Source organism: Simochromis diagramma, unplaced genomic scaffold (genome assembly GCF_900408965.1).
Source record: "Simochromis diagramma unplaced genomic scaffold, fSimDia1.1 OVJJ01000216.1, whole genome shotgun sequence".
NCBI lineage: Eukaryota > Metazoa > Chordata > Actinopteri > Cichliformes > Cichlidae > Simochromis > Simochromis diagramma.
In genome coordinates, this window is record NW_024386883.1 from 8,203,903 (window position 1) to 8,216,284 (window position 12,382).

Below are 12,382 nucleotides of genomic sequence, written 5' to 3' on the forward strand. Positions count from 1 at the left end.
TTTAAGAGGCGTATAACACTGAATTAATGAATGCATGCATGATATTTATTTATTGACATGGTATGAGGGAGGAAAGATTAATTTAATGACAAGTAAAGATGGAAAAATATCCCACAGCTGAAGCGCTACCAGCAGATCCAAATATCGATAGTATTGGTACAAACACTGGCATCAGTATCTTTGTTTCTATCTTCAAAGTCCAGTATTTATCCTGCTGTCCAGCCATCTATACATTCTCTTCCGCAATTCTGCAATGACAGGTCTGTCACAGGGCTAACACACAGAAACAGCCAATCATTTACACTCACATTCCCACCTACGGGCAATTTGGAATCACCAATTAACCGAACTCCACTGTATCTCAGTGAACTGTGTCAAATAATTTTTTTAAATTAATCTTTTTTAGTGAAAAAATATTTTCACCTATAGCACATTTAAATAACCGAAGGTGACCCAAAGCCCGGCACATTTACATTCCAGGTCTATAAAAACAAATACTGTATCAATATGTAAGAAAAATGTCTTAACTAATTATAGGAAGGGCAGTGCTGACACTGGATTGACCAATCAAATCTCTTATCGCAACCGTCCCGCCCCCTTCACCCCTGTGCGCTCCTGTACATTTTAGATGTGTAAGTGCATAACAGCTATTAAAGACAGACAAACAAAAGCGAAAAGCTGTAGCTGAAAAGAGAGAAAAGGAAACTAGAAATTGAATAAAATGTGTTAAATTAACAGACATGCTAACTGTCAACAACTAACAAGCCCTCACAGTCACAAAGGGTTTCTATAGCTAGTACCAGCTGTGGAGAACTGAAGAAGAGACTGAGGAAGGTGGTAAAGTGGTAAGAAAATAATTAAGAGGGACATAATTAAGATCTGAGAGATTCAAGGATTCAACTAAAATGAATGCGTACTTTGACTTTGACCCCTGCTAATGGCTAAAGTGTAGCTTTTAATTGTCACATGCAGCACTGCTGATTGTTTTCCTTATGCAGACCTGACTGTACGTGGTATTACTGCAGAGTGGAAGGGTTCAGAAAGCATTCACAGCAGCTCATCTAGCGAGTAGAGGAACACGTAAACTTACAGAGAGGGGGTCACTGAATACATAAAAAGTCGCCGAGGCTCTGACGAACTTCAAAGTTCCAACTTCAGCACTAACACTGTGTGCTGGGAGCTTCATGGCATGTGTGCTGGCAGCTCCTGTAGGTGTAATCTGCATGTGCCCCAGTGCTTCTGTCCACGTAATGTGATGTTCACGCTGCAAAGTATAAATTAGCATCTGCTATAGATGCTATATATATATATATATATATATATATATATATATATATATATATATATATATATATACATACATACATATTGAACTTGGAAACCTGTAGAAAATCATGAAGATTGATAATGTCTTAAAAAAATGTTATCTGACTAGTCTTTCTCATGCCACAGCCAACAGGTTAGTCAGTACTTTGGTATTTTTATTTTATTTACCTATTTATTTAGATATTTGTTTATATATTATTGTATTTGCAGCAAAGGTGTCCGTAAATAAAATCAGCAGAAATCATTTGGCATACAATGAAACTGGCCTTGTGGGGTCCTGGAGGGTGCCGAGCCCCTGGGCAGTTGTTGCTTTGCTTCACAGGTAATTCAACTTTTTAAAAAAGCGTCTTCATCACATAACTCATAATTAATGGAAAAGCTCCTAAACAGATAAATATATATGTTTTAAATTAGTTTCATTTGCCTAATGTTTTATCTGAGCTCATGTAATGTTGTCTTGTTATGTTTGTTTATACTTCATATCGTGTGCCTTACCTCGTGTCATTTCATTCTGTCTTAGCCCATAAATAATTGATTAAGCTGGATTTGGCCTTTGGCTGATTCCCCCCATCAGACACTCCTCATAATTACTAGTCTGTTTAGTCTGGAGTGTGTGCCTTAAAAAGATTCAGCCGCCTCCGTCAGTGCCTTCAGTCAGCTGGTCCCAAAATAAAGCCTGTCAGGAGCACGAGAGGCACCGACTCGGTCTTTATCGATCAGGTGCTGAAACCTGTTACACCACATATACTTCTATTTTCAGGCATGTTATTTATGCCTATTCACCTGTGGCACTGTTTCCCAAAATAGGATACATAAGCTTGTATTAGCAGAACAAATGTTCACATAAATAAAATGAATTTAGGCCACTGGAACACTCACGGCATGATTTAAGAGCAGTAATTATACTGCATCCAAATGTGTCCCCAGGACTCAAGAAGCTGTCTGAACATAATCAACAATTGCAGGTACAGCGATGCCATTTAATTAGCATCTATTATATGAAGTTTTACAATACATTAAGTAGGTAGGGGATGTATTTCTGTTTTTCTCTCTTTAACCCACTTCTTTGTCTCATTTTCTCCTTTGATTCCAGTTTCCAACCAATCAAAAACTACTCAGACTAAATCTGTTTCAAAGATAAAATCTGTGTACTATACTAACATTTTGTTTCTTCTGAGTATTTATGTGCATATTGTGTCTAAGCAACTGCTGTTGATCAAACTGCTGCCTAATAAGGCCAAGTCACTTCTGCAGATTAGATTTTAAATCTCTACGGCCCCACTTTCTTGCTTAAATTAAAGTTAAATACTATTAAAAACATATTTTCAGTTTGTCTAATGCCAGACATATACTATTAGTAGATATTCAAAAGTCAAAGATACTTTTTTCCACCATTTTTTTGGATACAGATGAGTGTGTTTGTCCTACAGGGCGATCCTCCTTAGAGGCAATCGCTCTGTCACATTGTGTTTAGGTTGATGGTTTAAAGGGCGCAAGCCAGAGACACAGTTTCCAAGAAACATCAGCAAGTGACAGATAAAACCTATACCTACTATTTCTGTTTTATTTCATCCCACCCAGATCAAGAATACGTGTGGTTAAAGTCCAACGTGGAAAAGGCATTAAGTAACATCTCCCTCTTGGCGTCAGATCTTCCCATTGCGTCAAACGAATAAAGAAAACAAAACCTGGAAAATGCTAAAGCTCATAAAGGCTGTGCAGAACACCTCACCAGGATTATGATTGTCATTAAGGACTACGTTAAGCCATGTTTGGTACAACACAGTAACCCCTGACTTGTGGGGTGTCCAGGTGGCCTAATCTCTGTTAACCTCGGCTTAACTCCAGCAAAGGTCTTGTCATCCTTTGGATGCAATAAAAACACTACATTTACATTTACTACATTTTTAAAGCTTTCTGTCTCATAATCAAGGATCTTTTTTAACTAAAAAATATTCCCTAGTATCCCCATCAATCCTAAAATGTTTTACTTTACGTTCCTGTGTTCTTCATTCTTTTAACATAAGCTAGTTATAATGGACCTGTTGGAGGATTAGGAGCTTTTCAAGGGTCAAAGGGGATTCTGGTGATTCTCCTTAATCTTTGGCACGTTACTTAGACACTGTTGAATAAGAAAGCTTATTCTGACCTCACCGTTGATACTCCCGTCATCTGTACCATATTGGGAGAGGGAACTGTTAATCTGCTGAGAGCAGACAGACTGGAGTACTAGGAATCTACACAGGGCTGCACACAGGCTTAAAATAAGAAAACATTTGAAACCTTTATCATATAGGTTAGTTTATCATTTCATCTCCCTATCAAGCATATAGCAGTACTCTTGAATCTGATATATTTTTTAAAATGTTTGTGTTTTTATGATTGTAAAAGAAAATAAAAAAGAATAACACATAGATACCCAGCTAACCCATATTTACAGATAAAGGTGCTGCTCACAGATGCAGTTTTTAATGCAAGCTATAAACATGTTCAACACAATTTTTTTGATGGGGAAAAAAATCCATCAGAGAAAGAAAACGTTGATTTTAAATGGCCTGTTTTGTTGTGCTTTCTGAATCAAAGGAGATTTGAGTGATTTGTGGAGGTGCAGAGGGGGATTATCGGCCTACTACGGCCGCATGGCGACTGTGAGGTTGTATTTATGTCCCTGTGATTTAGATGGCTGCACCTTTTGTTGTCCGAAAAAAGCTGCTCTCTGATTGCTTAACAGGATTATGAAGCAGGCAAAAACAGCAATAGTGAACTGGCTAAGCCTGAAGGATGCACAGAGGGAGGCAGGTATAAAAAGGGAGCTCAGCTGTAGACTGCACTCTCAACTTATCCTGACATCCTCCACCACGGTCCCAGACTACTAAGAAGAGGTAAGAATTCTTCATATTCACAGATGAATGAATGAAAGGATGGATGTGTAGTGGTGAAACTAATTATGAAGTACAGTTTTATGCCTGATAGCCCCCTGCAACCTTGAATTGGATAAGTGGCTATGAAAATGAATAGAGGTCAAAGGTCAAATGGTGCAATGGTGAAAATCATTGAGTTATGCTCCACTGTGGGGTTGAATAAGGATGATGGAAGTCATTACAGTATATACGTATTGCATTGTTTTAATAGGCCATTAAAGTTAACCGACAGGTTCTCTCTGAGGCCATATCTACAATCAGTGAACATATGTAAGAATGCTTGTGTATGGAGGCCAGGTAAAAAAAGAGCCAAAATAGTGCAAAATAAGAAGAAAATAAGAATGCAAGTTCAATTCAATTCAATTTTCAATTCAATTTTAGCTATACAGCGGCAAATCACAGCAACAGTCGCCTCAAGGCGCTTTATATTGTAAGGTAGATGCTACAATAATACATACGTAACAAAAACATCTGCTTTCTGTGGCTTTCAGTATGTCTACTAAATTATCTGCAGACAAGAATGCTATTTAATCACTGTAAAATAGAGTAATCGACCAATAAATATTAAATATAGTGCTCTGTGGTTTGAGCAAGAATCTAACAAAGGCATAGTTCAGTATTTTTGAAGAGGTGTGCAACAATCACATATGCTGAAATTGCACAGCAATTAGCCAATCAGAAGAGAGGCAGGAAGCTGCTGTACCTGCTCCTGGCACTGAAATAAGTAACTGTAGCCCAAAGCAACTTTAGACTGAAGGCATCTGGGTAATTAACAAAGACTTTATTCTCATTCTTTGCATTTATCCATAATCTTTGTATTGGAGATTGGAGTTGACACAGAAGGTGCCAATAGAAAAAAAACAACAAATTTCTAAAGAGAAATATGATGTGATGTTTAAAAATATATAAGACCAAACAACCTAAACACTGGAGATTATTTTGGAAGATGATGAGCAGATGTGTTTGAAAATACGTATTTAATTAAATGCTTGTAGTGCTCTTAACCCTTCAGGACTAATCTTTATTTCGGAGCTGTAGAGAGCTAAAGTCCTGGAATGCTATCAAAGGTGATGAATGGGTTTTATCCATTTAGTGTTCCTTGAATAGTCCAAAGACTTTGGCACTTTTAGGAGAAACATACTGTGACATAACCACGTTTGCAATGTAAATTTTTGGTTGTTTGTTGTGAGGTCACGGCGGTCAGTTAGCAGACAGAGAAACACCAGTTTGGTGGAAGAGTCCTAACACCAGTGGCGTAATCTTATTGCAGAGGATTAACCGTCTGTACCCTCAAATAAAAGTATCACTCCAGCTGCCAGAGAGCTCTCAGTTATAGATCTGTGACCTCCTCATCACTTTTTGATCATTTGTTTTTTTCACCTTTCTTCCAACAGAATACTTCCAAAAACCTTCTAGAGATGGCAAAGTAAGTACTGGATACATTTTGTTTTTATCTTTATGTCCCAGAGGAACTGCTGAGTCTCTCATACTCAAAAAATATAACAATCCAAAGCTATTGTTAGTGGAAAGATGTTTCCCTTTTACCTAAAGAAAATCTGACAGGGGCCAAAAGGTTGATAAGAATCATGATCTCTTTGAAATTTGTGGAGTTGTAGACAGGATGGTCAGCCAACTCCTAAAAGGGACAATTATTAGAAAGTATTTATTTAAGGTCTGTAATAGGCTTAGTCTCTCAACATGCTCTTTCAAATATGGTAACACAGCTCTGAGCTTTATTTGATGACAGTGGTAATTGGTTATTTGGGGGAACCTCTGACAGCATTTGTAGCTCCCTCACCTGAGCCAGCCTCTCAATCCGGGCTTGATGAGGTAAAGCAGCTCCACGCTTAGCTATTACTAATTGGATAACGAGGAATAAAGGATTACCAGCCCTTCTGTCATTTGCCAAGAAACCAAATTTACCCACAGGGTCCAAATTGAATCACTATTTTATCTTGTTAAGCCTGACAGTAACTCCATGGATGTAAGTGGATGTACTCTTCTTTTAAAAACACGGGTTCTCCAGCTTTATTCAACATTTCACACACTTATTTCTGCCCTGGTTGCCAGGATAAGGAGGTTAATATTTTAACTGTAATCTATACAAAAAGGTTAATTTAAAGGTTGAGTGGTGTTTCTCCTTTTTGCTTCACAGGGTTTTCAAGAAGACCAGTGGAAACGGAGGGGTATGTTCTCTTTTATTCTCTTAAAACATTTTTTTAATAGACTGAAAAAGGGGTAAAACTTAAAAGGTTCTGAAACACTACGCTTTCCCTTCTTCAATGTGACAGCTGACCCTCTACCTGGGGAAGAGAGACTATGTGGATCATGTGGACAAAGTGGACAGAGTTGGTACGTTCCTATTACAGAGTGTTTTTTCTGTATTTGTGTTTGCCTGCGGTCACTTTTGAAGACAATAACTGTGCCTGTAATCCTGCTCCCTTGCAGACGGCGTCGTAAAGCTGGACCCAGCAGATTTCGGAGACAGAAAAGGTAGCGTCACAAAAAGCGCCATTTTAAATTGGGTTCAGTTCTATAAATAGAAGCTTTTGCCAATCATTGTGAAGTAGCTGATGTAATTACACCTGTCTGCAGTGTTCGTGCAGCTGGCATGTGCCTTCCGTTATGGTAGTGATGACCTGGATGTGATGGGCCTGTGCTTCAGGAAGGACATCTGGATGCAGCAAACCCAACTCTATCCTAATGGCGAGAAGCCTGCCTTGAGTGCCATGCACGACACCCTGCTGAAGAAGGCAGGAGACAACGCACACCCTTTCTCTTTTGAGGTGTGTGACTCAGGACCACAAAATTAAGCACGACAAGCAGTTTATGACCTCAGCCATGTGAGAAAGAGTTGTTGTTTTTGCTTTTTTTTAGAAATTGTGCATGTAACATTCAATGACACATGATGTTACTCCACTTTAATACTGAGTATTTAATAGACATTTATGTATTTTTTCTTAACGAGGAAAAGCTCAAATTAACAATTTCTTTCTTCCTGAATATCTAAAATTAGGCTTTATTTTGTAATTTCATGGAAGTAGCTCTTGCGTTTTCTTATAAATCTTAGTCTTTGTCTCCATAGATTCCAAACAACCTACCCTGCTCAGTCTCTCTGCAGCCTGGACCTGATGACAAGGGAAAGGTGAGGCATCCCTTTACCTTAGAGTATATAGGCAAGGATGTCACTTGTTTAAATATCAGCTGTTTACAACTGCACTGTACTTTGCAGGCTTGTGGCGTTGACTTTGAGATCAAAACTTATCTTGCCAAGGAAAAGAACAACCCCGATGAAAAGATTGAAAAGAAGTGAGTTTACTTCCACTAATGTCTTTGCCTTGCTATCTCGCCTCTCTTTGTTCCATTTCATTTTTCCTCACCTCATCTCTTCTCCCTTCCCTCTCCTTCGCCCTGACAGGGACACCGCCCGTCTCGTCATTCGTAAAATCCAGTACGCCCCGTCTCAGGTGGGCGCCGGGCCCAAGGCTGATATCTGCAAAAGCTTCATGATGTCTGACAAGCCCGTTCATCTAGAAGCTTCAATGGAGAAAGATGTACGGCAGCAAAATTTTAGCTTCACCATGTTGAATTGGGAGCTGTGCAGTGAACCAATTAAAATCTCTCTCCTGTTTTGCCGCAGCTGTACTTTCATGGTGAAGCGATCCCAATCAAGATCAAAATCAAAAACGAGAGCAACAAAACAGTCAAGAAAATTAAAATCAGTGGTGGGTACCTCTATTCACTGAAATACTGAAATAAATCCTGAAAATGTTATAAAGAAATAACATTTTTCTATATCTTCCTCCCTGCAACAGTGGACCAAACCACAGACATCGTCCTCTACTCGGCAGACAAATACACCAAGTGTGTTCTTAACCAAGAGTTCGGGTATGTGGGCAGAAAACTGAAAGCACAGCAAATGTCACAGAAGCAAAATGAAAATATAATATTGGGTCAATCTGCTCATGTGTTTCTTTTCACTCTCTGCAGAGAGACGGTGGACTCTAACGGCAGCTTCGACAACACTCTGACCATCACACCTCTGCTCGCTGATAACAAGGAGAAAAGAGGTTTGGCGCTGGACGGTCGACTGAAGGACGAGGACACCAACTTGGCCTCCACCACCATGTAAGTGCACACTGGTGTAAAGTTTGGGCGAAACACTCTTCTCTGTCGGTTCTTTGTTGCTTCACATTTCCATCCGCTTTCTTGTTCAGTGTCCGCAATGTCTTACAGTAGTACACTCAGCTAATTTAAACCCCTCTAATCCTTCAAATCCCTGCGCTTCGTCCTCCACAGGCTGCGGCAGGGAGTAGAAAAAGAGGTGCTGGGTATCCTGGTTTCCTACAAGATTAAGATTAACCTCATGGTGGCTGGAGGAGGGTAAGTATTTTTTGACACAAGTAAATCCCGTTCAAGATTAAACAGAACGAAACGGCAAAGGCCGGCTTACATTTTCCCTCTTTTCTCCATGTAGTCTGCTGGGTGGCCTCACTTCCAGGTGAGTAATATTTAGTAACAATATTATCACAATCCATACAGAAATGATGATTGCATGCATTCACATTATTTGGCTCATTTTTCTCTGCAGTGATGTCACATTGGAGCTCCCACTGAATCTCATGCACCCCAAGCCTGAAGGTATTTTTTTTACCTTGTAGAGCCTAAAAGACTCCTAAAAATTTATATAAATGCCTTTAAAATGATTTTAACTCTCATGCCTAATTACGTTCTCGCCTTTGTGCTAATCTTTTTTCTACACCGAGCAGAATAAGGAGTATAAACTGATGTAAGTTGTGTTTAATACTTTATTATTTACATGTTGTTTTGGGTGCTATCACCTAGACATTTCCTTATTAGGACTTGACTTAGAAGCTAACAAATGAAAGCTGAATTTTAAGAAAATGTTTTAAAAATTGCATAAAGTGTAAAATATAATACAATGAAAAATGTACATAAGCATATAAAATGTTAAAACAATTTGTATTTGAAATCAGCAGCATGTTTAAAAAGCTAGAATAGGTTTTTTATACAACTTTGTGTTTCATGAATGAAGATGGGAAGAAGTTAACCCCCTCGATATGGCATTGTTTGGTCAAAATGTTCAGCATGAAGTTAAGAATAATTTAGGAACGATCCTTTTTTTTAATCCTAAGAGTAAAGATGTGGGAAACCCAGAGAAAATCATGCACAGGGGAAAAAAACATTATAAAATATGTCTGAAGATCACGCTCTTGGGAACAATATATCTGAACAAAATATAAAAGTTTAGAAGTACTTAGTTACTTTGAAGGTCTTTCCACATGTTACACGTATGAAAGGAGGATATCTGTGTAGTAAAAAAAAAGTCTAAACTAGTCTGCCAACAGACTGTCAGTTTCAATATTGAGCATGTTGTCTTTGTCCTAATTATATAGTCTTTAAACTCATTAACAATGATTTCATTCTTCTTTATTTAAATTACACAGAGTTCTACCTTTTTAAAAAATGGACCATATGTGTCATTTGTTTTTATGTTTCTTTTTCTTATTATTTCATTAATAAATTGAGCCATTGTTATTAATTTATCTGTATCCTTTTCCTGTTTTTACAGTGTCTTAAATGAAAACACCCCCATAGTCAAGGTGAGATTCAGCTATTACTATGTAACCTGCAATCTGCTATATTTATGAATTTTTGTAAGATGAAAATTAAAGTCATTAAATGCGTTGACAGGATATGCACTGTTTTATATAGAACTTCCTCCAGGACATTGAGTTGATAACTGCTTTGCTTTTAATAATGTAAATTGCAATTACAAATACATGAAAGCAATAGATTATGAGGAATGATTATGACACCTTATACTCTTAAAGAGGAAATTCTGATGCTAAAAAGTGAAGTATATTATATAATGACATCACAGATTCCAACATCTCTTTCTGTTTACTTCTCAAGAGAGGATATTACCCTGGACACTGAAAAGAAACCCACAGGAACACAAGAAAAGGAAGTGACAAAAACAAAGAAGAAAGAACACGACTGGTGTCCTCACACCAAGTCGTTACAGAGCAACCGAGGACATCTACCTTTCAGACACACCAAGGATATGCGTACAGATGTAACATCAGTCCTCTTGCAGATTTCGTGGTCATGTTGAATAAATGTAATTTTAGCCGTAGAGAGAATGCTTGGATTGCATGTTAGTATCCAACATTTAGACACCCCAGACTTCTGTAGCAGCATGTTCTGATTATCCTTTGCCTGTTTGCAGGATGTGATTGGAAGGCAATGAACAGAAAATCAGAGAGAAACCCTCAAAAGCTGATGTGCTTTTGATTATTGCGGTGCGTTCATTCATTATTTTGAATGATGTACTTCTCCATGTGAAATGTGCTGGATTATGGTTTAGACTGGACACATGAAACATCCCAAAATACAATAAAATCGCCTGAAAGACAGTTTTAAATGTTTTCTTTCTTTCTTTCTTAATTTCGTTGTCTTGTTTTCATTTCATTGTTCACATCATAAGAGTAGATACTGGAGGGCACTTTACTTATGGCCAGAGGACTACTTTAGAAAATACGAATGCCAAAGATAGACTTTCAAGAAAACACTATCAAAACACTACTATATTCTGTATTGGAACTGAAGGACTGGATTCTAAACAAATGCTCCCAAAGACAACTGTTCTATAAATTTATGGGATGTAGGTGCTGCCTATAGGTAATAGTTTAGATGTGTAATTTCAATTAAAGTTGAATATATTTAGGCCATAGCAGATGTCTTCTCGACATAAAAACATCATGTCTGGGTTACACCTACATATTTACATATCCACGAACTTCCTGTGTTGTCTTCCTCTATTCCTGCCTGCTAGCTCCATGGTCAACCTCCTTCGTCCAATATATTTACATTGCCTCTTCTACACATGTCCAAACCATCACAGCCTTGCTCTTCTAACCATACTTGTCCCTTTGATCTAATTCTAATCTTCTCCTTTATCGTCACTCTCAGTGGAAATCTTAAAATCTTTATCCATCTTAAACCCGACTCTTACCACCCACCTCGCCACTGTCTCACCGTCCTTACACATGTCCTGCTCCAACCATTACTCCTTTTGATCTTCTCTGTACTTCTGCATCAACACTCTCAAAGCAAACATCACACATGTAGTGCGCTTTCTCAGCTTGAAGCCATACTGCTGTTCACTAAAAGTCACCTCTCTTCGTAATTTAGCTTCCTCAAGTCTTTCCCACAGTTTTCAGTTTTCAGTTTTATTTGTCATATGCAAGTTAGCACAGGGTCAACATTGCAATGAAATGTGTTTGACGAGCAGCAGTCACTCAGCAGCATGGTACAGTAGAAGAAAATATAATAAAATATAATAAAATAAAAAAATAAATAAAAAAAATAGAAAAATAGTTAAGAGCAAAATATTAGAGATGTGGTAAAAGAGAAAAGATGACTAAATATATATGTATCTATAAATATAAATATATGTACACTAGTGATTAAATAAGAAAATCTTGAAAAGAAATATGAGGGGGGGGGGGGGGGGTGTTGGCAGATGGGATATTGCACAGAAATGAGCAGCAGAAAATTACAGTATTGCACTTTTTAAATATAAACATCAATAACAATAAAGTGGAGTGACCAGTGCAGATTAAACAGAGTACTTGTGAAGCTGCAAGGTAGCTTCTGAGTGTGTCCTGTGGAGTGTGTGTGTGTGTGTGTTTAAGTGTTGTGGTTGAGGTGCCGTATGGCTTGGTGGTAAAAACTGTTTTTAAGTCTTGTAGTCCGAGCAGACAGACTCGTGTAACGTCTGCCAGATGGTAACAAGGAGAACAGCTGATGTGCTGGGTGGCTTCATGGTGTAGCCATCAGCTTTATCCCTCTCTAGTGCACTTCCATTTCTCAGGCACCCTTCCAATTTTCAAAATTGTGCTAAAAAGCACACTGCTCCTACTCTCTTAATAATTTATTACAATACTAATAAGAAGAAGAAGAAGAAGAAGAGGAAGAAGAAAAAGAAAAAGAAGAAGAAATCATCCACTTAATCCTCATATGAGAAGTTTAGCTGAAACGATTTAATTGTTTAGGTTAATTAACTAATCAGCATACGGTGGCGCTATTGCTACCATTTTTGACTATAA

General features: G+C 38.0%; 1 protein-coding gene across 2 annotated transcripts; it reads left to right on the top strand.

Moving 5' to 3' along the window:
* Positions 1-628: 628 nt before the first annotated feature.
* Positions 629-10,524, top strand: arr3a (arrestin 3a, retinal (X-arrestin)). Of its 2 annotated transcripts, XM_040032096.1 has the most exons (19): positions 629-845; positions 4,058-4,208; positions 5,642-5,673; positions 6,403-6,433; positions 6,539-6,599; positions 6,696-6,740; positions 6,843-7,033; positions 7,333-7,392; positions 7,480-7,556; positions 7,666-7,801; positions 7,888-7,972; positions 8,063-8,135; positions 8,238-8,375; positions 8,547-8,630; positions 8,725-8,748; positions 8,839-8,888; positions 9,017-9,036; positions 9,841-9,871; positions 10,185-10,524. In XM_040032096.1, exons 3-17 carry the CDS (start codon positions 5,666-5,668, stop codon positions 9,019-9,021), a joined length of 1,068 nt encoding a protein of 355 aa, XP_039888030.1. In that variant the 5' UTR covers positions 629-845; positions 4,058-4,208; positions 5,642-5,665; the 3' UTR covers positions 9,022-9,036; positions 9,841-9,871; positions 10,185-10,524. The 2 variants fall into 2 exon arrangements, with proteins under 2 accessions (XP_039888030.1, XP_039888031.1); XM_040032097.1 differs by lacking the exon at positions 629-845 and having other exon boundaries at positions 3,863-4,208.
* The last annotated feature ends 1,858 nt before the right edge of the window (positions 10,525-12,382 follow it).